This window comes from Pseudorca crassidens, chromosome 5, assembly GCF_039906515.1.
Source record: "Pseudorca crassidens isolate mPseCra1 chromosome 5, mPseCra1.hap1, whole genome shotgun sequence".
Classification (NCBI taxonomy): Eukaryota; Metazoa; Chordata; class Mammalia; order Artiodactyla; family Delphinidae; genus Pseudorca; species Pseudorca crassidens.
This window is the reverse complement of record NC_090300.1, coordinates 29,108,722-29,135,376: the sequence shown is the minus strand read 5'-3', so window position 1 is coordinate 29,135,376 and position 26,655 is coordinate 29,108,722. Positions and strand designations below refer to the sequence as shown.

The window sequence follows — 26,655 nt, the reverse complement described above, 5'->3', positions numbered from 1 at the left end:
CAACTGAAAGAGCATCAGTTTGGTATGTACTGACTTAAAGCATGTCAATTACTTCTGTTTATTAACGGACTCTAAATTAAAAAGAATGTGAACAGTTCCACACTACCAACAGTAACCTTAATACCCTGAGACACAAAAATGCAGTAATAGAAAGCTGTTATCTTTATTAATTTCATTTAGACATAAAAATGCAGTAATAGAAAGCTGTTATCTTTATTAATTTCATTTACAATACCTGTTTTCAATTATGAGGTAGTGAAATATAGCTGCAGTTTCTTTAGGCTGGATGTGTATGAGAGGTAACAAAGCTACTATTACATGACTGAGAAGGGAGCCTAGATAAGCGTGATCCAGGCAACGAACAAAGCAGTCCCAAGCCCTATGTGAAAAAACAAAAGTTAAAAGTCACATCATTTTTATTCTTTGCAAAGCTCCATCAGTTAATTATTAGATGAACAAACAATGATACATACAAGCAAAAAGATTACAAGGCAGCTATAAAAATGGAATAAAGATCAGTACTGTATACTAAAATAGAATGATCTCTATAATACACTAAGTCAAAAAAAGCAAGGTGAAAAACAATGCTTATAATATGCTACCTTTTGGTGCAGGGTTAACATGAAAAAAAAAGTATCTGTGAGTAAGTGTGCATTTGCTTATACTTTTAGAAAGGGGGAGATTATACAAAAATTAATAAAAATAGACACATCTATTTTTAGCAATTCAGGAATGAAGGCTAGATTCTCTGAGTGTAACTTGTTACACAAATTTGAATTTGGGACAAAGTAAATGCTTTATATGATTTTTAAATTAAATAAAATAGAAGGAAAAAGCAACCTCTAAAAATTTTAAGCAAACTTAAACTGAACCTAATAATACCAAGTAGATGGCACAGCTATATAGGAAAGAATTCTTTCACATGACTTTAAAACATATTATTTTTTTTAATTCTTTCTAATATTCTTTTCCATTATGGTTTATCACAGGATTTTGAATATAGTAAAATATATTATTCTGACTGTACATCTCCAATAAAATATAGTCAAGAACAAAAAGAAACTTTCAGAAGCTTAAACTGCATTCAGTAGTTTTATTGTTAGCAGTATTACTGAAATTAAATTAAATTAGCAATCAGCTAAATCCTACACGCCAAAATCTCAGTGGCCTAAAAGAAATGTGGAGAGGAGACTTAAGGGACGAATCTGTTGTAAGAGTTACTTAGGGGGTCAAACAACCAAATGTGTGACATGTGCATCTTATGTGGATTCTAATTCAAGCAAACCAACATCTTTGGGAAAAAACATCTTTGAGACAATTGGGGAAAGCTGAATTTTAGATAATATTAAGGAATTCCTATTAGTTCTGCTAAGTATAATAATTTATGATGGTTATATATTTTTTTAAATGTCCTTATCCTCTAGATACATCTGAGGTATATTTAGAAGTACAATGATATGATACTGGGTTTTCTTTAAAACATTCCAAGTAACAATAAAAAAGGTAGAGGTGGAAAGATTAAATAAGATTAACAATATTGATAACTACTGAGGCTGGGAAACGGGTATATAGGGGTTTATTATATTATTCTATTTCCCAATGTATTAAAATACTTCACAGAAAAATGTTTTTAAAGAAGGAAACACATTCCCTTTTCAAAACAAATAGCCTTTCTATCTTAACTATTTCTTATTTCTGGTTTGAACCCAAATTCCCTCAAAGAGATTAAGAAATCAAGTTAGTATTGGGAAATGCAAAAAATCTAATGAACTCAGGCAGTCATTTACCTGCAACACAATTCAGGAAAATCATCCTTGAATCGAAGGCCAGTTCTCAGTGTGGTCATCATCTTCACCCTCACAGAACTGACATGTTTGGGTCCCATTAATTTCATCAAAGACATCAAACTGTTCAAGGCCTATAAAATAAGCAGGGCTTCAAAATAAAGCCATAAAGAAACTGGCAGGAGCAGATGAGCCCTAAGGACAAGTGCTTCCCACACTAATCTCAGAGTACCTATTCTCTGGCAACACAAGGTCTAATAAATGTTGGCAGTTTATTCTGTCCAAGTGCTTATGTAAGAGTTATAAATTGGAAAAACACGAGTTGAGTTCTTTTTTTTTTCCCCTCTTTGAAGGTGATTTGTTATTTTGGTTCTGGTGGTCCCCTTAAGCAGTAATTTTCAAATTTATTAAGAATCTAATTCCTATTGTTTAATCTTCTTCATATCCATCCCAAACTGCTATGCAGCACATGCATTTTTGTCCTAATGGTACTAAATTCAACATGCTCTAATTTAGTAATAAAACAAATAGGTAACTAATGACATACTCAGAAAATAATACACACATTTGTATTGGTGTGGAATACAGAATCAGACTTGTATGAATAGCTCCAGATTCTAATGAAGGGGTAAAGAAACTCTCCAGTCAACCTTAACTATGTGCCAAAATATGCAAACTCTTTATGGTTTAAAACAAACTCTAGTATTCTTAGATTTGAGGTTATTCTCTCACTTGGGATAACAGTAAGAAATATTTCACATAGATAGAAGTTATTTGGGGGATTAAGTTTACCAGTTGACATCAAAAGGACAAGTATTGGTTGCTGAAATTTTTGGAGGTTAATTAATTAAGAGAAGGGGAGTACAGACTGAAATAAAAGCTTCCATTCATGGGTTTTCATTATAATTTTACTGACTGAAGAGTGGAGACAAATAAAAAGGGAAATTTAATCAATACCTAAAATTCTATCCCAATCTACAGACAAACATTTCCAGGGGTGACCAATTGTGACAGCAATCATGAGGAAATTTCACTGTGCCAAATGCATTTAAACATACACTGACAAATACTGAAGTTACTTTACTTTCTGTAACTTAACATTTTTGGTATTCAAAAGCACCACGGGCCATGACTCACATGAGACCAATTTGGGCCAATGCATTCAATAATGCAACTTCTGTTTGAGCTATCAGGGACTGCTGGTCTCTTTTCTTCCCACTGAGCTAGATGTTGTGACGATGTGAGCCTGAAGCCGTTAGGGCCATCACCTAGCACTTAAGTTAGAGCCAATCCAAAGGAATTTGAGCTAACTGATTAATTCTGAGAACACCGTGTCCAAAATCAAGCTATGCCCGAAGCTATATTATCCTCACACTTTTAGTTACAGAGCCAACAAATTCCTTTAAGCCAGTTTGGGTGAGTTTTCTGTCCCTTATAAACAAAAGAACAGTAAATGATATAATTTTTCTGTTTAGATTCCCCGAAAGCTTATGTGAGTTGTTCAGGAACACAGAATATCATGCGTTTGATTATTTTTCATCTTTGAATGTTTGCAGCTAGAAGGAGAAGTCATGTCTCCTGCATATTCTATATGAATTCTGTTCTGGCACTTTGCAACTCAACTATCACCACCTACCATTTTCTTATCTTCAATGCCAACACTGGAGCTCAGTAACTGCATGTTAAAAAAGGCCAAGATGCCCAACAACTTGGGTTGCAAATAATCAGCCTAAGGGAAAAACAAAACCCACATAAAAAAGGTACTACATAAGTTTTATACAGATCAAATTTCATAAATCAACAATTTATTTATATTATTTCTATTTTATCTAACTACATTAGAATATTGGAAATAAACAGTTGGTAAATTAAATTTTTCCCAAAGCATATATTTTCACATGTAATACTTTAAAAATTAGTGAAACTGATTTACAATCAAAATATGATTAAACAGTACTGTACAGTGAGAAAATCATAAGCTTTTGAATTACAGTTGAGCTACGGTGGGATTTTCAGGATCTGACTCATGTCAGCATCCAGAGTGGAGAAGATATTTATCTTAAGGAGAAGAAGAATAGAGAAAGACAAGTGAATGTCCTTATCTAGAGCATTTAGAGCTAAGGTGGAAAAAAAAAAGTACTTGATTACGGAACAGGTACCCTGCCAGAATGAAGGTCTGACATAGAGGTCAATATCCACTGATGTAATAGTAATAAAGGGGTACAAGCCTTGGGCATCAACCATTACAGGTTAGGTATCACTGTCCATGGCACTTTGGGTCTCCTGAAGTGGACAGGGTTAATTCTTTCTTGAAAAAGGGTCCTAGAGGAGTGGGTATGGGCTTTAACTCAGCCAAACCTGGGTTTGAATCCCAGTTTTGACACTTCCTAGTATTTGATACTGGATAAGTTACTTAGCTCCTCTGGGTCTGTAAGATGGGACAATGAAAGCACCAACTGCATAGAGTTTGTTGTAGAGATTAAATAAGATATCGCGTTAAGTCCTTAGAATATAGTAAAGTGTTAAATAAACTTAAGTTAGTATTATTAAAAACTGGGAATGTGAGTACTCTGCAAAGAAGAATTTTCCCCTCTTTAAAAATCTTTATGTATAGGCAAGAAAAGGGACCAAAAAAAAAAGGGGGGGTGCTGGGGAGAAGTAGCAATTAGAATATTTTCCAACTCCAGGAGAAAGTTGCATTGTTTGGCATTGAGGCACCTAATTTAAGTATCTCTAGGTTACACACACTGCCAGGCTGGGGTCGGGGGGCAGTAAGAAGGGTGTGCACTACCTCACAGTAGAGAGGAAATTAGGTGTCCAACACGTTCTCCAGGTTAGATGTTGGGATAAACTTTTTTTCTCTTCCAAAGCACAGAGAATCATCAGTTTTACCAAAGCCTAAAATTACATTTAATTTACGAACTTCTGATTTGGATTAAGACTCAGCTTAGGTTTAATAAGCCATAATTCACTAATCGCATGGTTCCAGCCCATTCTTAAATGAAAAGAAGATATAGATGATACTCACATAGTCTGTGTCAACATTCTAATTTTAAAGCTCTTATATTTAGACAAATAGTTCGTTCATCTGCCACTCACCAAATATTTATTATGTATGCCTAGAATACTGTGCCAGGTGTACGAGATAAGCTCTCCCTACTTGCTTACATGGGACACTGATATGAGAAGAAGACATTAAACAAGTACGTACATAAGGTTGTGATAAGTGCTATAAAGAAATAAATGTGATCACATGAGAGAGAACTGGGATGAGGTGATCAGGAACTTAGATAGGGTGATCAGGAAACTCTGAGATCTAAAGAATGAAAAAGATCCAGGATAATATTCCAAGTAAAGAAACTACGTATTGCAAAGGCTGTAAAGCAGGAAAAAAACTTGACATGTTTAAGAAACACAAACAAATACAGGGAGAAAGGAAGATAAAAGTTGCACAATATGGGGCCTCCCTGGTGGCGCAGTGGTTGAGAGTCCGCCTGCCGATGCAGGGGACACGGGTTCGTGCCTGGGTCCAGGAAGATCCCACATGCCGCGGAGCGGCTGGGCCCGTGAGCCATGGCCGCTGAGCCCGCGCATCCAGAGCCTGTGCTCCGCAATGGGAGAGGCCACAACAGTGAGAGGCCTGCGTACCGCAAAAAAAAAAAAAAAGTTGCACAATATGATGGTGGAAAGATATACAGACCACGTACAGCCTTATAAGAGCAATGAAAACAATAGAAGGAATTTAGGCAGGAGATAATGTGAGTATAAGTTGTAAGAAGAGTACTTCAAATGCTGTGTAAATAACTGATTAAAGATGCAGGAAAGGAAGAGCAATAGGAGAGAACTGTTAGGAGGTTTTTACAGTATTCCTAGAGAAAGATGACAGTCACTTGTATAAGGGTGGTGGCGGCAGAGATGGAAAGATATATTTTGGGGCTAGACTTGGAAGGCCTTGTTGATACTCAATTTTAAAGGATATAAGAAATGAAGGGCTCATGAATACCTTCCAGGTTTTGAAGCAACTGAGCTTCTAGGTAGACACTGGTACCATCTCCTGAGAAGGGAAGACTGTGAGAGAAACAGGTTAAAGGGAAAATAAAGATTTTTTAACGGACATGTAATGTTCGGAATTGAGATGTTTAAAAGACGGACATATAGAGATTACAAAGAGAAAGCTGGACAGTCTCTATCTGTCATCTTCCCTCATCCTCAGATCCATTCTCTACTCTTTCCTGCCTTGCTATGTGCCTAGGAGGCTAACCAGATTTCATCACTCAAGATATCTTTCCCTCTGTCTTCCCACTAAATTCAGTCAACAGGAGGCACCAACAAGGGAACAAAGGGCAGGAGGAGAGCATGTGGTATTTATACTTCCTGTTCTCTCTGCATTGTGAGGTGGCCCTGGCAGTGGTTATATACAATGAGAGCCCTTCCCCCGCACCATGATTCTAGCTCTCAACCAGGCTCTGGTAATGCCATTTCTTCCTGCCCAGGACTAAGGGGAGCATATGTTTTCTGCCGTTTCTAGTCCCTGGGCTCCTTAACATTCCATGCTGGTTCTCTTAACCTTGCCCATATCAATGAAAATAGTCCCTTCATTAAATTCTTTTCAGTGAAACATTTTTGTGTATTCCATCCGTTTCCTGCCAGGACCTAACTTGCATAAGCCCAAAAGTCCAAAGCTCAAGAGAGGCCTGGACTAGAATTTCCACTATGAAATCATCAAAACGTAAATCATATTACAGGACCAGATGAATTCAGATTCTTTCTCATTTAAAGAGAGAATATTTATAGAGAAAAAGACCCAATTACACAGTACTGAATCAATCTAACATTTAGAGGATAAAGTAGATAAAGTAAAGATTAAGAATGAGTGGACAGGGCTTCTCTGGTGGCGCAGTGATTGAGAGTCCGCCTGCTGGTGCAGGGGACACAGGTTCATGCCCCGGTCCGGGAGGATCCCACATGCCGCGGAGCGGCTGGGCCCGTGAGCCATGGCCGCTAAGCCTGTGCATCCGGAGCCTGTGCTCTGCAACGGGAGAGGCCACAACAGTGAGAGGCCCGTGTACCGTTAAAAAAAAAAAAAAAAAAAAAAGAGTGGACAAAAAAAAAAAAAAAAGAATGAGTGGACAATCAACAGATGAATGGATAAAGATGTGGTACATATATACAATGGAATCCTACTCAGCCATAAAAAAGAATGAAATAATACCATTTGTAGCAACATGGATGAACCAAGGGATTATCATACTATGTGAATACTATGTGAAATAAGTCAGAAAGAGAAAGACAAATACCATATGCTATCACTTACATGTGGAATCTAAAATACGACACAAATGAACTTTATCGACCAAACAGAAACAGACTCACAGACATAGAGAACAGACCTGTGGTTGCCAAGGGGGAGGGGGTGGGGGAGGGATAGATTGAGAGTTTGGGATTAGCAGATATAAACTATTATATATAGAATGGATAAACAACAAGGTCCTACTGTATAGCACAGGGAACTATATTCAGTATTCTGTAATAAACCATAATGGAAAGGACTATGAAAAAGAATATATGTATGTTAACTGAATCACTTTGCTATACAGCAGAAATTAACACATTGTAAATCAACTATACTTCAATAAAATAAATTTAAAAAAAAAGAATGAGTAGACAGTGAAGCAAAAAGAAAATCAAGAAAATGCAGTGTCACAGATGCCACATAAGAAAGGATGGTCAGTTGTACTGAATGCTACTGGAAGCCGAATAAGATAGGAAAAGAGAAGTGACCATTAGATGAGATAGCAGGAAGACTGCTTTTGACCTTAAGATGAGAATTTCAGTAGAATATTTAGAACAGAGTCAGGCTAGAATAAGCTAAAGAATGAATGGGAAATGAGAAAGCAGAGATAGAAACCTCTCAAGATATTTTGCTGATAGTCAAAATATCAGCAAAATATCAGCAAAATTTGAGTCTCTTGAAAGAATGAAAGCAATCAAAAGAAAAAATAGTAAGCCTCAGGATTTATGTTTTTTCAGGTGAAGAAATAAAATAGTAAGATGATTTCAGATACGAATTTAAGACAAGGAAAGAAAAAGGAATAACATATTTTCTAACTTATCTTAAATCTAACAATGGATTTAAATATAGTTAGAAGTGATAAAGTTAGCATGTCATGCCACGGAAGGGGTAGCGTGGGGAGCTACAAACGCACTCTAATCTACAGTGAAAAAGTGGTGAAGAAAAATGAACATTTTTACCCAATGAAAAAATAAAATCTAAGATCATATGAAAATGCATATTTTTCAATGTATGCTGTGACTATGTAATTTAAATCATCAGCCTTTTCAAAATAAAAATCCCAATTGAAAATTTAAATAAATCTCTAACATTTGGAAAATATATAAAACACCTGTTTCTCCAATTTCATAATTAAGCCACAAAAAGGAGAAAAACCAAGCAAAAAACCCATACAACATATTCCTTACCATTAGTTCGGGTGATGTGATATCTCTTGGGCCCTGATATGGATCATCACTAGATGCAAATGAGGCAAGTATTGACAAACCATTGAAAACCTGTTGATAGTGTTCTCCAATACGTAGCAATAATTCATTATGCAGTCCTTGGAAATCTTGTCTCAACAGGCTCCCGAGTTCAATTTCTGTTTCATTCTAACCCAAAGACACATTTCAGAAATTTAAGAAACAAGTTTTTTTTTCTCCATACTAGTATCTTGGAAATAAGTATACTGATTTTAATACACTATTAGTTAATCAGGAGCTCTAGATCAGGTGACAAGAATTACTAATGATATAAAAACGTCATTGGAAAAGGATTCTGACCTTGATTTCTCCTGGTAGGTCTGCCATGGGCTACAGGTAATGAAAATAAGTGATCAGACTTTATTTTGAAATAAAATTTTAAAAACGGAGTCTAGTTTTCTATAAAGGTTCAAAATGTCATTCACTCATTATTCATGGAAATGTAACCCTGACAGGAAAATCAGTGGCTCAGAGCACAGTCTTTCTGGTCAGACTGCTGATATCTAAATTCCAGCTTTATCATTTATTAGTTGTGCTGTGACTTAGACAAGTAACCTAATCTGACCTTTCTCTGCCTTAGTTTTCTCATCTATCAAATGGAAAAATAGTACTTTTATCTCACTGGGTAACTGTGAGGAGTTATCCAAGTGAAATGATCCATAAAAATTGTTTAGTAAAATTTCTGGCATGTAGTAAGAAGCACTGAAATGTTATTATCATTCCACCTTTACAATAAAGATTTTCTTTCTCAAAATGAATAAATACACTCAATATTCAAAAAGTCTCATGTGGAAAGAGATCCATAGCTGGCATATCATGAAATATGTGAAATAAATTAACATCAGAGAAAAAGAGTAGAGTTACATATGCATATCTGATAGGTTTTCTTGTTCCCATACAGCCTCTTATTGCTCAGATACTGTTGCTACTATAACACCAAAAAAAGAAACACAAGCTATAATTTTAAATTTGAAAACTAGCAAGAAACTGGGCCAAACTGTAATCAGAGCACTAAGTAACTAAACTCAGGGCTGACACTGTACTACAGTTGAAGGATACTGCCTCTTCCAATAGATGTAATCACTTGCATATCATTAGTCATTTTACAGCTCCAATCAATTAATAAATTCTAAAATGAAATTAGCTGGGACTTCCCTGGTGGTCCAGTGGGAAGGACTCCATGCTCTCAATGCAGGGGTCCCAGGTTTGATCCCTGGTCGGGGAACTAGATCCGACATGCATGCCACAACTAAGAGTCCGTGTGCTGTAAATAAGAAGCCCACATGCCACAACTAAGAAGTCTGCATGCTGCAACTAGGAAGTCTGCATGCCACAGTGAAGATCCTGCATGCCCCAACTAAGACCCGGCACAGCCAAAATAAAAATAAATAAATAAACAAAATTAAAAAAAAAAAATGAAATTAGCTGAGAATCTGATCCATGAATGGATGACTACCTATCATATACCATTATGGTAAAACAATCAAAGAATATAACAAAAGAATAATTCTATTTAATACTCTCCTTGGCCCAGGGCAAAGCTTATTTACGTACCATTTGAACTTATATTACACTAGGATAGACTATAAACTACAGATAGACTATAAACTACTCACTCTATTTCCTATAAGAATGTCACAACAGCTTTCCTATAATGCTAATTTAAACAAAAGAGTAAAATATAAACAAATATTCAATTACCTTTAGATAATGAAGGGCACGTTCTAATTCATCCTTGGAACAGGAACAGACCAAATGGGAAAAAATATACTTGAAATTATTTATTAAAATCTCTCTACGATTGACATTTAATTGTTTTCCTAAAGTTCGAATGAGAGCAGAAGCTGCAGGGCTTGCTTTGGCAGCAAGGTCAGGTAGCAGAACTTGTAACGTTCTCTGAAAAAGAAACACTACAATTACTAAAAAGTACATTTGTCCAGGTGATAAAATATTCATATAAGCTATGTTCAAAAATAATTTAAAATGCCACACAAATTTGGAGTCCACATACAACATATCTGAATTCAGATATACCATTTATTCATTCAACACATATTTAACGAGCATCTATTACGATTCAGGCACTTCAGATACAGCAGTGAAAAAATAGACAAGGTCCCTGATGGCACAGAGTTTACACTGCAGAAGGGGAGAGACAGACAATAAATAAGCTAATGTACAAGTAGCAAAGAAAATAATTTCTCATGAGTATGTGTTAAAATGTACTCATGCTCTTAAGGCAGTGGTTCCAAGCCTGATTTACTATTTGAGCTAACTATAGTATTTAGACAATAAGCAAGAGTAGCCATAAATACAATATTTTAAATTTTTTAAATTAAAAAGTTGATGCTGCAATATTAAAGAAAACCTTTTTAACACACCCACCATTCCAACATGGCAACAAATCTACTTTGATTTTGGTCTGTTTCCTTTAAGATCTCGTTCATAAAATAATACACAAAATTCCAAACATAAAATGGTTGATCTTTCATTTATTATGTATCTAATGAACAACTACTACATGTCAGCCACTATCCTAGGCACCGAAGATGTGACAGCAAATAACACTCAGGCCCTGCCCTCAGAGACACTTAAACCTTATTTCTGTTATGCCTTTCAACTTAATATTAATCCTGTAAGACTGTTATGACATTATAAGGTAGTTTCTCTAAAGTATTTATAATTATTATGTTAAGGTACATAATATTCTAGGACCTAAATATTAGACACCTAGTTTCTTCTCTGGGTTTTGTCTATTTGCTACTTGGAAAATGTTGCAATAAACATCTGTGCTTTGGGGCTCCCAGATGGAACTACTGAGGGAAAAAGTAAAAATATCTTTGTGGTCCTTAGTGTATAGTATCATATTTCCTTCTAGGATTTGTCCAATTTACATGTAATTTAACTTTGTTAAAATATGATAATACTGTAGAGAAAAATTCTGCATGGATCACTATTATAATATTAACTAAGAAAAATAAACTTTGCCTTCAGGAAAACATAAGAAGATAATCTACACCATCCATCTTTCAAACCTCAGCCCCACTAATGACTTTTCAAAGGCTTCCCAAACTACTCCATACTACAAACTCTATCATCTGAATTCACAGGTCATCTATAGCACTAGTTTGTACTATATTACTCCAACTCCTTAGGGGTAGGTAAGATCATATTAGACTTTCCATTACCAGTGAAACCAATCATAGCACTAAAGACATAAGGGCTCAGTAATTAATTAATTAGCATTAATTAAATAGTATGAACCTTTCAAGATAGCTAACTCTATAGAGCAATGACTCAAATCAACACGTATTTCACTTTTATAACATAAGTAATATTATCATATCAAAGTCAAAGGAAAACATGCAAATTTGAAAATCTATGGTCTACATTGTACTTGCCAGATTTTCTTTAAAAAAATCTAGAATGGAATAAACACAAAATATTAAATTGAAAACCTCAATTAAGTCAACTATACTTTGCAACTTACAGTAAGGAAACGATTAAGATCAGGAAAGTCAAAAACATTGGCAATTTCAGACAAGGTATTTAAAGCCATTTCTCTCTGGTGAGCCACATCTTGTTTCCGCATCTCAGCATTCTGGCATGGAGTACTAGGAAGCACTGTCATCTGACTGGAGTGGAGGGATTCTACCAAAAACTAAAGCAAAATGATTTACTAGTTTTCACACAAGGAAGAACATTTAACTAATATGTTTTAAGGTAACATAAAGGACAGTATTGGACAGTGTTCTAAACATATTACCTAAATTAGTTCATTTAATTTTTGTAACAACCTTAATGAGGTAGATTGTGCATATACTCCCTTTTACAGATGAAGTAACCAAGCTTAGTTAAGAAACTTGAATATCTTGCTAAGGATTACACCACTAACACAGTGCACAGCCTGTATTTTAACATATCCTTACTTTTCAGCCTCGAATCAACCTTTTTTTTTTTTAAAACAAAGTGTCTTATCCATAATATCAAGGCATAAAAAAGCTTATCACTAAAAGAAAGGCTAATACAGAAAGGCTTCTCTTAACAGATTAACAATAGAGAGTAATAATTATTATAAGATTTTTCCCTTCTCCCATTTATAAACAATATCTTCAGACCAAGATACGAAAATATAAAATTGATGAGATTTAGATTCTTTTAAATAAATCATTTTTAAAAATACCTCTTTTTTAAAGCAAGAAAAGTAAAACATATATGTGTTCTTTTTTTAACTTTTGCAAAGTAATTCTATTTCCTATAGTCAAGGCCAATGCTGACTCTCACCTGACAGATGGGTTTCTTATACTGGTTGAAAAAGTTTTGCAGTTTAACACTTTTAGCTGCAACCAGAGCTCTAATTTCTGTGTATGCTGCTCCAGAGACAGATGCTGACTTGGATAATAAACAATGCAATAAGTGCAAGAGTGCAAAAGGTACCAAATCCCCTTTTGCTGCCCTAAAATTATTAAAAAAAAAGTTACCATCAATGTTTTGAAAATAAATGGAAATCCACAAATAAATGCATACTGATATCACACTTCTTCCTATAACATTACATCTCTCCTAACACCATTTCTTGTTTTTTTTAATACTTGAAAATCTTTTATTAGTCACCTCTTAAGCTTCTCTGCAACAAAAATGTACACAAATTAGAATTTTAACTGTTTTATGTTCTTGATTCTTTTTTTTTTTAACATCTTTATTGGGGTATAATTGCTTTACAATGGTGTGTTAGTTTCTGCTATATAACAAAGTGAATCAGTTATACATATACATATGTTCCCATATCTCTTCCCTGTTGCATCTCCCTCCCTCTCACCCTCCTTATCCCACCTCTCCAGGCGGTCACAAAGCACTGAGCTGATATCCCTGTGCTATGCAGCTGCTTCCCACTAGCTATCTACCTTACGTTTGTTAGTGTATATATGTCCATGCCTCTCTCTCGCTTTGTCACAGCTCACCCTTCCCCCTCCCCATATCCTCAAGTCCGTTCTCCAGTAGGTCTGTGTCTTTATTCCTGTTCCTATCACCATTTCTAACAGCAGGCAAACAATAAAGGAAAATGGCCAAAATAAATAAGGAAGTATACAAAAGCTGCCAAACATACCTTCCAATATCCCCTGTTGTAAGAATCAAGGTATCCTTCAACTCATTATTTCTTGAGATCTGAGCATGTGTATATGCTTCCTTCATTCTTAAGACAAAAAGCTAGACCAATAAAATTAACTAGTTAAATTTTTAAAGTCAGGTTTATGAAAACACAAAAAAATAAAATTTAAATAAAATAAAATTTTAATAAAATAAAATAAACAAAATAAAGTAAAATAAAATTTTAAATTTACAATAAAAATCATCAACCTCTTTTATAAATCCATCTTCAGCATCCAAGGATTCCAATATATGCTTGATATTTCCACTAAAAGCCACTCTAACATCCTTGTCTGGATCTTCCATTAAATTTAATAAAGTTCCAAGAACCATTTTTACATCTGTTTCATCTTCTCTAAAATCAAGGTGCTTACAAAGATGATACAGATTATCTATGAAAGCTAAAGGGCAAAAGCATAAAATACTTAATTTAACACAGTAAACAGAAAAGTTTTACTATAAAAATACTGTCAATAAATAACATACTACAAAGAATGCTAAGTTGTCTAATAAAGTCAATATTTAGTGTTTAAATTTGTAAAGCACACAGAATTGTGGAGGATTAAAACGAATAAATACTGAATACTTATAAAACTGAATACTTATAAATTTAAATTTACTTTTACTTAATAAAAGTTATACATAATTTAAATCTAAAATAAATTCTAGAATTTTTTAAAGTTTTAAAATGACTAGTCACTTAGATTTTGTAGATCATTATATTACTGGGATAGATTTAAAAGCACATTTCACTAATCTAAAGAACTGTGAATTAAGGGCAAGCTTAGCCTTACTGTTAATCTTACTTTGTTTTTACAGATTTATTTATTATTTATTTATTTTATTTATTTTTGGCTGCGTCAGGTCTTAGTTGCGGCATGCGGGATCTTTCATTGCAGTGCTCGGGCTCTTCGCTGTGGTGCACAGGCTTCTCTCTAGTTGTGGCATACGGGTTTTCTCTCTCTAGTTGTTGCGCGCAGGCTCCAGGAAGCACAAGCTCAGTAGCTGTGGCACAGGGGCTTAGTTGCCCCACGGGTGTGGGATCTTAGTTCCCTGACCAGGGATTGAACCTGCGTGCCCTACACTGTAAGGCGGGTTTTCTACCACTGGATCACCAGGGCAGTCCCTGTTAATCTTATATTACATTACATTACATTACTAGATTTAGGGAGTCCTAGAAATCACCTGTCATACATTGTTTTGAAAACTTGAGGGCAAGTTGTAATTTATTACACAAACAAAGCAATCTTCCAAGTATGTGTATACATCTCATGCTCCCAACAAATCCATACACCATTACCATCGGAAAGCAGCAAAGATACAATCCATACTCCTCAGCTGGGCAAAGTATCTAACTATTTGAAGTTTTAAGGTCCAAAGTAGTGGCAGGGGACACATTAACAAGGTCCCTGGGATCACTGAAGAGGATACAGAATACTGAAACTCACAATATTGAAACAAACATCAGGTATGCCCCATTATACTGTCAAATCACAAAAGCATTTAGAAAATCTAAAAATTATTTCCATTGTTAGTTCTGTGATACAGTCTAATACCAGACATCCCTTTTATGAATGATCATTACCTAAGCATTGACTCTATCAAGCAACTCTAATTTTTTAAGGCTTTAGCCTAATTCCACCACTGATTTTAAAAACAGAGCTTAAGGGCTTCCCTGGTGGCGCAGTGGTTGGGAGTCCGCCTGCCGCTGCGGGGGGCGCGGGTTCGTGCCCCGGTCCGGGAGGATCCCACGTGCCGCGGAGCGGCTGGGCCCGTGAGCCATGGCCGCTGGGCCTGCGCGTCCGGAGCCTGTGCTCCGCAACGGGGGAGGCCGCAGCGGTGAGAGGCCCGCGTACCAGAAAAAAAAAAAAAAAAAAAAACAGAGCTTAAATAGTTGTTTTTTTTTTTTTTTGTGGTATGTGGGCCTCTCACTGTTGTGGCCTCTCCCGTTGTGGAGCACAGGCTCCGGACGCGCAGGCTCAACGGCCATGGGTCACGGGCCCAGCCGCTCCGCAGCATGTGGGATCTTCCCGAACCGGGGCACAAACCCGTGTCCCCTGCATCAGCAGGCAGACTCTCAACCACTGCACCACTAGGGAAGCCCTTAAATAGGTTTTAAAATATTAAATAAATCATAAAAAACCACTCACCAAGTTTCACAGGACTAGGTAATTTTTTTTTCAGTAGGAAAAGGAATGGCTTGCAAACAGACACTTTTAGTCGAGAAGATGAACATTCATGTTGAGAAGTGACTTTTAGGCTCTTACATAAGAGGTCAATACGTCTATGTTCAGAGAAAGGCTCTGATAAAGAACTTGTCAAATAAAACATGCCATGAAGTGTACAGACAAGCTGACCAAGTATAGATGCAAATTCTTTCTTGACAATGTCAGAATCATCTTTGACTTTATCTCTATGGGGAAAAAAACAAAAAGTACTAAACCTTCTTGCTTAATTTTGTGGTCTAAATAGTCTTGTTTAATTTGAGGCAAAAGTACTGGTAAAACAAAAGGTAGAAGGAAAAAATTTTTAATTCTAAAACTAAAAGCAATGTTTGTTCTATATACCCAGCAATAAACATAAATTTGCATATATGATATCTGTCCAATCAAGTTGTATATTCAAATTAAAATATTAATACATACATAAGAATCTTGGGAACTCTGTTATAAGAATTCTGCTGCTGTAATAAGATAAAAAATCCATTAATACAACTTGTCCGGATTACTTCATGGGAGCTCTGCAGGGCCCAGCTGTAAACTGCGGTTCTCCACTCAAGGTATATTCTTCTTGGAAAAAGAGTTAGAAGAAATACGCATCGTGACTGTGCCTGTGGTGCTGAAAAAATTAAGTCTATTAATCAAGATTTCTAAGTGTTAATTTTATACACACACACACACACACACACACACACACATATATTTATTCTCTGTTGTAAAGTCAAATAACATTTAAAATACATATAGTATTTAACTAAAAGCTCCTTTTCCAAAAATAAAGCATGTGCACTGAAAAAGGTCTATGCCCAATCTTACTAGATAATCATGGAAATCCAAATTGAAACACCCATCAGATAGCAAAAAACATATGTTTGTTTAGGTAGTTATGTCTCTGACATTCTTTCTTTCTTTTTTTTTTTAGCCGCACTGCGTGGCTTGTGGGATTTTAGCTACCTGACCAGGGATCAAACCTGGGCCTTCTGCAGTGAGAGCACAGAGTCCTAACCACTGGACGGCCAAGGAATTCCCTCTTTTTTTTTTTTTAAGATAACAAAATTTTAAAATTTGACAATGCCAAGTGCTGGTGAGGATATGAAACAACAGGAACTCACATATTCTGCTAACAGAAATATAAACTGGAATGACATCTTTGAAGAACAATGTTGGCAGAATAGAGTTGAGGATGTACAAATCCTACAATTTACTCCTTTCTATACATCTAACTCCTTCTTTTTAAATTATTAAAAAATGTACCTTCTTTTCTAATTATTGAAAAAATAGAAATGATAAGTGTTAGAAGTCCTATATAGAGATAAATGAAAAGAAAACAAATCACACATAAAGAATTTTGTGACCACTTACAGTAGCTATCTGAAATCCTCTGGCTTACTGTTAGAAGGCTGGTGGCAAATGTGGTCAACTTTAAAGAGCCATCAGAATGGGAACAAATCCACGGAAGCGAGAGCATTCCACATAAGTCTTCCAGGATATGATCTTCAAATGAAGTTTTTACTACAGAAATACACAATAGGTGATTAATTATACCTTTTCTTTAATCATATTTACCTGTGTCTTCTTTCAATAAAAAAAAGACATTCTAAACATCTTTTACAAGTGGAATTACAGCAAACATTCAATAAACAGAGGTTCTTAACACAGAGATGATGTTCTGAGGTCTGTGAATTCAAAGGAATTAAATGTGACTTTATAAAAATATGCATTTACGGGGGCTTCCCTGGTGGCGCAGTGGTTGGGAGTCCGCCTGCCGATGCAGGGGACACGGGTTTGTGCCCTGGTCCGGGAGGATCCCAGCCGCAGAGCGGCTGGGCCTGTGAGCCATGGCTGCTGAGCCTGCGCGTCCGGAGCCTGTGCTCCACAATGGGAGAGGCCACAACAGTGAGAGGCCCGCGTACCGCAAAAAAAAAAAAAAAAAAGCATTTATATGTTTTTTAGGAGAAGAAGCATAGCATTCTTCAGATTCTCAAATCAAAAATTTTAAAGTTATAGTTTCTATTGACTGAAAAAGAATAAATCAAAATGTTAGACAAATAAATTTAGAACTTACAAATTACTCAGCTTAACAGAACTAAAGTCAAGAAAAAACTTTTGGGTAGTCCCAACAATTGCATATTTAAGCCTTAGGCAAAAGAGAAAACCTATTCTATACTGATTACCTTTTAAGGTTATTCTGATCTATTGGGTTTTTGTACTCACCTTGAATATACATCAAAGCATCATATATTTTTACCACTTTGTCAATAATTGCCTCCAGGTCAGGTTTCTGAACAGATTCTAACAAAGTCCTGCAGCTCTTAAGCACTTTTGTGTAAAAATCCAAAGACATCCAAGTTATCACTACTGAAGGTTTCTTCTTACATTTCTGTTTACAGTCCTTGAAATCACAGTAGCTGCAGTTAAAACATTTTTTAAGACATAGAATTAAAATGAATTTTGTTATAGTCAAAACTAGTACCGTAGTAAGCCAAAAGAAACTTTGAGTATGGGACTTCCCTGGTGGTGCAGTGGTTAAGAATCCGCCTGCCAATGCAGGGGATACGGGTTCAAGCCCTGGTCCGGGAAGATCCCACATGGTGCAGAGCAACTAAGCCCGTGCGCCACAACTACTGAGCCTGCACTCAAGAGCTCTCAAGCCACAACTATTGAGCCCACATGCCACAACTACTGAAGGCCACGCGCCTAGAGCCTGTGCTCCGCAACAAGAGAAGCCACTGCAATGAGAAGCCTGCGCACCGCAAGGAAGAGTAGCCCTGGCTCGCTGTAACTAGAGAAAGCCTGTGCGCAGCAGAAGACCCAATGCAGCCAAATATAAATAAACTAATTTAAAAAAATTGTGAGTATGAAACTAACCTATAACTTTAAACTAATTCAAAGTAAATATGCATATTAATGAATGTATCATTATTATTTTAAGTTTAATCCCTTTATGCCTAAATCACTCAGGATTTGGTAAAGCTAATCTATGATACCTAAATGTGACACCACCAGGCTTTAAAATAACAGAAGATACGCCTGTGTAAACCGTTTCTTAATTATATGAGAAAGGCAGACTTCAACCTAATTAGCTATTCCTTCAAGTTATCTCAAATTCCAAATTTAATGCAATCTGAATTAATATAGTTTCTTTAAAATCTCCTTCATAACTTTGTATTAGCTAGTTAAGAGTCAGAAAATACAGAATAAATGATTATGTAAAAAATTAACCAGGAGTGTTGGTCTATAATGTGGCAGTAAAAATAAGACTAAATATTCAGAGGGGGTTCACACTTTGTTTCTTCTGATAATTAGCCTATATTAAGAATGCTAAACTGAAAATATACCTCTAAAGAGTTTTAAATTCCTACTTTTATGATCAAAGGGCAAAGTTCTCTTGACGAAACGTTTGGCTAGAAGAGCACTGGCTTCTGAGTTGTATAAAAATGTGTTCTACTTTTCTGCCCAGGAAAGTTAGTTTAGGCTTCAGACAAAAACGAGCCTCAATTTCTCTGAGCCTCAATTTCTAGTGTGTAAAGTGGACATGATAGCATTTACTTCATTCACAGAACTGTTGTAAAGATTAAATAAGATATGTACAGTACCTAACACAGTATCTGGCATTTAGCAGGTGCTCAAAAAAAAAGTTTCTATTTCACTGAAATGTTTGTGTTCTAAGGTCACAAAAATCAAGTGAATAAAGAGGTCTTCTAAAACAATAAATTCAAATTTATTACACAAAACCCACCCAGAAAATACAAGTTGTTTTACCAGTCCACGTTTTGATGAGAACAATGAACAGTACACAGAGCAGTCAGTTGTAGGATGACAGCGATTCCTTCTAAAGTCTCAATAACAGGATTCTTCAGGTTATTGAATTCAAGGAAAACCTGAAGGGACTCAGCCTTCTGTATCAGTGCACTCCATAATATGCTCTTTTTGTTCATATCCACATGTTTAGTTCTGTAATTAATTATAACCAGAGTATAAAGATATTCATATTCATATGAACTTACATAATTTTGCTCACATATGAAAAATATTTAAAACAAAAGATAGCATGTAATGGCAACTACTGAAATTTTTTTTTTTTTTGGCCACACTGTGCGGCTTCTGGGATCTTAGTTCCCCAATCAGGGACTGAACCTGGGCCACGGCAGTGAAAGCGCCGAGTCCTAACCACTGGACTGCCAGGGACCCTACAACTATTGAAATTTAAAACAACTTTTATAGTTGGCTGAAGCATGGGAATTCTTTGGCTACATTACAAATTGTTAACATTTTTTAAATTGCTTATAGATGTAAAGTCTCAGAGATTTTTCATGTATTAAAAAGTTAAATTAGGCAAGTAAAGACTTAAAAAGTCTTTTAAGTAACCATATTTAGCCATGAAATCTCTTATACTAGAATAGACTACAAGCACTATTAAGATATTTTAAGCATTCCTTTGACTACCTATAGAAAGAACAAATGTTCTTTGTGTATTTAAGTCAAAGCACTTACGTAAAAATGATTTTTAAGTGACTAAAGTTTTATTAAGTGGCTAAATACAAACTGAATGAAGGTCATACTCCTCTGTCTGTTTTGGTGCTCTTTTGGAAGAGTTAAGAGATGAGCTGAGTCGACGCCTTTTGGGTGACAGTCCATCGCTATTACTGCTGAGGTTTTCCTGTTGAATTTGGCACTGAACCTCCTCAATGATTTCCATACTTTCCATTTTTAAGGCTGCATAAAGTGGGCCCAACAAATACTGAGAAAGCAAAAATAATTTAAAAAACTAATTCTTAGAAAATAAGTTTATATTATTCATAGCAAAAATGCATTAGGTAGTAAGATGTCAAATAAGGTAAATTATTTTCAGAGTCTCATCAGACAAACAAAAACCTAAGTTAATCTATATTATTTCAGTCTATACATCGACATATGTATAGTTCTATATCTAGAACTATGGTCTATAGTCTTAGAAGGCCTAAGACAAATCCTTCTCTCTATAACCTGTTTTTCCCTAAACCAAAATGACACAAAGAAAAATTCTACAAGGGAATTACTAACTTCTTTTATACTACAAATCTAGCAAGACTTACAGATAAAATAAACTAAAATATTTAATCAATTTATTGTATATCTATTTTATTGTAGTGTCTCCCACAGTCCAAATAGAAAAAAAAGGCATAATTTGGCATGACTAGTACTATATACCCATAGGTTTTCTAGAAGTGACTGATTATAACCTGTCAAAGAAAAATCTATGTGAGTGCTCAAAGTTTTTGCAATGAAGTTGATAACTGGCTCCTTTTTAATTAATAATGCAACGAACATGTTTACACTTCACAAACTCTACTTTAAAACTCCATTGGCAGTTCATTACCAATGTAGTGCACAAATGTTTCTAAAATCAAATTAAAAATCCATAATAGGAAGCCACAATAGATTATGAAAATCATCCCATTCTGAATGTACATTATTAAAGATATTTTATTTTCTCATTATTAATCTTGCATATATGCATACACTTAAATTAAGAACAAATTACATGCTTAACAAGTAACCTTACAAATGACTTACCTCTGCATCTACCTGAACTCCAAGCACATCCACAAGAGCTCTACAAATATTTCTCACGTGAACCTTCCTGACTTGTAAAGCAGATTCATACCCAGCTGGCACATATCTAAGGAAATACTGCAGTAAATGGCACAAAGCTGCTTTTAGCAAATCAGACTTAAGCTGCATAAGCACACCATCTTCAAACATGACACAGAGTTTTTCTAGCAGCATATTTAAATAGACAGGCTCAACATTTCTATAAGCTTCTGCCTCAAAGGGGAATAGTGTCTTTATCAGCTTTGACAATGGCTCTTCATAGAGTTTCAATTGGTCAGCATCCATTTCTACAAGGTGTTTTAATAATTCCAAAAATGAGCTGAAAAAAGTGCTGGCTGGTTGTGCCGGTAGTCCTCCAAGCTCAAAGAGTTCAGTTAAAAGGCTAATTGCTAAGGATTTAACTTTTGGACTACCATACTCTAGCAGAACACAAACTATCCGCCAAAGTAAGAGTTCTTGCCTTCTAAAAAACACAATTGCAATAATACGAATAAGAACCGTTAATAAAGTGACTTCGATAAACTCTAAATTTTGCATGTTCATGAACTGCAAAGGAGCTGGTTGTAAATACCCTACATGTTCATCTAATTGACTTAAAAATCGGCTAACTACCACTGGCCATTCCACAAAGTGTCCCGTTGCATCTCTTTCGTGGAGGTAAATCAAATCTTCAAAAAGATATAATAATTCCTTCGTCAGTACTCCAAAAATGGCAGGACTCTTGCTTTTAAAAAGAAATAATAATGAGCAGATGACTTCACAGATTTTTTTGTGTAACATGTGACAGGATGGAGTTGCTGCAATCCGTAGAAGTCTTGTTATGATCCAGTTACTGAATTCTTTGAAATAAACAAACAAAAAAGATTAAATAAATAAATACATCAGAGTGCCAATCAATTTGCTAAATGCTTGATGATTTATTTTTAAAGTGTAAACTTCACTAACAAAATAGTCTAAAACATTCCCTACACAATGGAAACATATTATAATAATTTAGAATACCAATTTTGGTGTCAGACAAGTTCCTAGCTCTCCACTTATCAGTCGTGTGAACTTTTCATTTCTCTAAACTTCTGTAACTTCATCTATGAAAGGGGAATAATGACACCTACTTTATATGCTACCCTGATCAAGTAAGATAATATATTTGAAATCTCAGCATAGTGCCTCAAGTTAAATAAAGGCTCAATAAATAGTAATTATCACTCCTTCAACAAATATTGAGTAGTGACTCTGTCTCAGATGCATAAGAACAAATCAGTCATAGTCCTGTCCTCCTGAATCCTATAATATAGTTTCTCGAACTTCTTAACTGCAACTAAGAGATATATTTTATATCACAACCCAGTATACATATGCATATTTTTAAAATTTAAATATGTGAAACAAAAGTTTCATGTACTTATTACATGTACATTGCATGTACTTATTACATGCAATGTACTATGATATTTTCTAGTCAATTATATTTCATCTTCAATACCCACTAAATGGGTTATAACCTGTTTTTTAAAAATCAGTGTAGCAAAGAATATTAGACAAACAGATATTTATAATATAGTTTAAAAACTACTATGATAGAAGAAATATAGAACACCCTATACTAACAGCATAAAGAGAGCAACTAAGCCAGTCCTAGAGTAGGCAGTCAGTAATGGTCAGAAAAGACTTTTGAGAGGACATACTATCAAAGTTGAGTCTTAAATTCAAGCAAAAAATTTTTTAAATACTCTATGCATTGTACAGAAAAAGAAAAAGCTATGTGCTTTACACCTCTTTATGAGGAAGCCAATAAAGAGACAAAAGTAGCATTTTAGGCTTGAGGGCCATATGATCTCCATGTCCACTACTCAGTGTTGCCTTTGAAGTAGTTGCAGACAATAAGTAAATGAATGATCATGGCTGTGTTCCTATAAAACTTGTTCACAGAAACAGGCGGCCAGCCTGTGGGCCATGGTTTGCTAACGCCTGATCTAGAAGAAAGAGATTACCAAAATCAGAAAAAAGAAAACTTCTAAAGTTTTCAATGGCATATGAACATATTCAATTACTTCCACTCCATTCTGGGTACCTAGTTCATAATAAAAGAAAACAATAAGGATGCATGAAATAAAACTAACCATTACCATTTTGCTCCCTCAGTTTATACCAAATTTGACAAAAATATGTGTAACAATGTGTATATTGTTATATTTATAATGTTATATTTCAGAAGAGCAGAAGAGGGTAGAAATCATAGAAGAAATTGAAAATGAATGCACAAACAGCAGGACTTACCAATACAACTGCCTTTGGCCTCATTTTGTCCATGGCTTCCATTCACATTTACAAACATAAGTGGGGAGGACTTCATGATATGCTGGATGAAATCAAGCAACATCACAGAGGTTGGCTGAGAGTCAGTCTTCTTTACAAGTTCTAGAGCAACTAAAACAATAAAAGATTCATTTTAAAGAGTCATGACAAATTAAATGGCAGTGCTTTTAAGAAACTAAACTTTGGTGACAAGAATTATGTCCAACACAGTGCTCATGATAAACCGATGGGGCTAAAAACACACTACAATCCTATCTTTCTAATTTTAAATGTTTAATAATCACATGTATTCATCTGTTATATATCCATTCACCAAACATATGCTATAGGCCTACAATACGCCTGGCACTGTGTGAAAATCTGAGGATTAAAAAACCCTCAGAATCAGGTGAGGGAGTCAGACAAATAAACTAGTCATTATATGTTAACTGCACTAATCTACAAAAGAGGAAACAAGTGTTTGGGAATATGCCTGAAGGAGTTGATTCCTAGATGATGAGGAGTTGGTCAAACAGACAGGGTAAGGACAAGTGGTCTAAACAGATGGAGTACCATATGAAAACACATCCTGCAAGTATTCAGTAGTCATTTGTTATTTTTCAGGAACGTATAATTTTACTGATTGAAAAAGAAAGGCTAAATGACTATTGTTAAGTCATGAAATCTGTGTCAAATTTGGAATTAAATTTATAAACCATGAGCCAAATGCCACTCTGTATTATCCCTTCCACGTAATTTTAACAGACATGACACATATGACACCATCTTGCCAAGTTGGTAATATTTGTCTTTTAGATTGCCACAAACAGGAAATAGTTGATTCGACAACTCACAGAATCTTATTACCTCCCATAGACAAAGGTGCCAACCCTTATTTAAAGAGTTTTTTTTTAATGGCATTTGCTGTTTCTCAACCACTGACACAAGACCTAGCTAAAACAGAACTGGCCAAATATTTTTACCTATAATAATATCATATATCAAAGAAGAACTCATAGCAAGCAGCAGAAAATCTAGATAACAAAGAGGAAAACAGAATTACTTTAAAAGCCTAAATCACATTAGGCCTAAATCACATTATGTAACAAGTAATATTGTAAAGAACTTGCTTGAAAATAGTAACTAACATAAACACTAACTATATATCTAAAATTATATGGAGAAAAATGCTAGTATAATGTGTATACATGGAAAAGAAAACAATTTAAGTTATAAAATTTATATCAGAAATAATTGTTTCTTACCAACATTTACATCTGTAAGTATTCGGTCAATGAACTGACAAAGAATTTGTCTTGGCTTCTGTACAACAGTATTATATTCCTCTGGACTGGAACTAAAATACAAATAAAATGTTATTAACCCTTAAAGGGACTCACAGTGTCATTTGTAAAAAATTCTCTAAAGTTGAACTTATCAAATGTGCTTAGTTTTAATGTTGACACTGATAGTATTCTTCTGCAAAGTATCCAATCTGCAAACTCTAGACCTGCCCTGCGCAATATGGACTCTCAACCACTGCGCCACCAGGGAAGCCCCATTTTCTCTTTTATTGTAAGTTTGAAACTTTCCACAATAAAAATTCAATAAATGTTAGGGAAAAATACACATATTGAGTCTTAAGAACAATCATGAAAAATAATATTAAAAGGCGATAGGGCCTCCCTGGTGGTGCAGTGGTTGAGAGTCCACCTGCCAATGCAGGGGACGCGGGTTTGTGCCCCGGTCCTGGAGGATCCCACATGCCGCGGAGCGGCTGGGCCCGTGAGCCATGGCCGCTGAGCCTGCGCGTCCGGAGCCTGTGCTCCGCAACGGGAGAGGCCACAGCAGTGAGAGGCCCGTGTACCGTAAAAAAAAAAAAAAAAAAAAAAATTAAAAGGAGATACAATAATTAAGCAGAGGAAGAGTATCCTAGAATCCTGAATGAACTCAACTTGAGTTCCATGATTTGTGTAAATAACCAAGGAATAGAACATAATAATAGAAAGCCTGTGTTCCACCACATAATGAGGAATCATACAGTTATTCGTGTAATCAACAAACATTTACTGAGTACCTATAATGCGCCACACAACACATCAGAAGCTACTGTTGGGAAGGTGAAAGACGACAGTTTAACGGAGGAGATTGATAAATCAATCTAGCCCTCTATCCAGGCTGGATTATGAGGCCATTCACCCAAACAGTTAACACAGGTGGAAGCACACATACGGGAAGAAAAAAAATTCAGTTTTAGAAATACTGAGTTTAAGGTCTCAAGGGAACAACTAAGTGGAATGTCCAAAAGATTTTTGGAATTACAGTTCTAGACCTCAAGTCCTAGCCTAGAGATATAGATTAACTTATCGATATATAATAGTACGTAACAAGCACGGCTAAACACATTGTATTATTTCATATTTCACAAGAAATAAGATAGGGATATTAGACCCTAATTTGCATATGTGGAGACTGGTGCTTACAGAGATTATATAATCTACCACTATTAGAGCTAGTAGTAGTGGAAGCCTTGGATATGAACGCAAATGTAATAAGTAATAAGAAAGCCAGAGAGAACCCAAAGTTAAGGTTAGTAGAGGCACGAGGAGAAAAGGAAAGGGCCAGAGAAACAGAAAGAAAAACAATGAGAGATGTGTTCTAGAATCCAAGGAGGTTAGAATTTTAAGGAGGGAGTTGTCCACACAATCAAATAAAACTAGTTTGTTAAAATGTCCTTTGGATATATTTTTTTATTATGGTAAAATACACTTAACATAAAATTTACCATTTTAACCATTTTTAAGTGTACAGTTCTGTGGCATTAAGTACATTCACATTATCCTACACCATCACCACCATCCCTCTCCAGAACTTTTTCATCTTCCCAAAGTGAAACTCTACTCATTAAACAATACCTCCCCATTCCCCCGCCGACAATTCTGTCTCTATGAATTTGACTACTTACATCTACACGTTGAATCCTATATTTGTCCTCTTGTGACTGACTTATTTCACTTAGCATACATCTTCACAGTTCATCCATGTTGTAACGTGTCAGGATTTCCTTCCTCTTTAAG

At 35.4% G+C, this 26,655-nt stretch overlaps 1 protein-coding gene across 1 annotated transcript in view; it reads right to left on the bottom strand.

Annotated features, from left to right (window-relative positions):
* ATR (ATR serine/threonine kinase) overlaps nt 1-26,655 on the bottom strand; it is a 102,964-nt gene that overhangs the window by 69,072 nt on the left and 7,237 nt on the right. Inside the window, exons 2-19 of the mRNA XM_067737614.1 lie at nt 24,844-24,935; nt 23,561-23,710; nt 21,245-22,122; nt 20,251-20,429; nt 19,451-19,642; nt 17,903-18,096; nt 17,051-17,200; nt 16,115-16,307; nt 15,620-15,882; nt 13,680-13,870; nt 13,429-13,529; nt 12,606-12,777; nt 11,812-11,982; nt 10,023-10,217; nt 8,265-8,450; nt 3,421-3,513; nt 1,788-1,918; nt 236-379 (exon numbers count right to left, since the gene is read on the bottom strand). Coding sequence (XP_067593715.1) covers nt 236-379; nt 1,788-1,918; nt 3,421-3,513; nt 8,265-8,450; nt 10,023-10,217; nt 11,812-11,982; nt 12,606-12,777; nt 13,429-13,529; nt 13,680-13,870; nt 15,620-15,882; nt 16,115-16,307; nt 17,051-17,200; nt 17,903-18,096; nt 19,451-19,642; nt 20,251-20,429; nt 21,245-22,122; nt 23,561-23,710; nt 24,844-24,935 — 3,675 coding nt within the window. The remainder of the gene's footprint in view (nt 1-235; nt 380-1,787; nt 1,919-3,420; nt 3,514-8,264; nt 8,451-10,022; nt 10,218-11,811; nt 11,983-12,605; nt 12,778-13,428; nt 13,530-13,679; nt 13,871-15,619; nt 15,883-16,114; nt 16,308-17,050; nt 17,201-17,902; nt 18,097-19,450; nt 19,643-20,250; nt 20,430-21,244; nt 22,123-23,560; nt 23,711-24,843; nt 24,936-26,655) is intronic.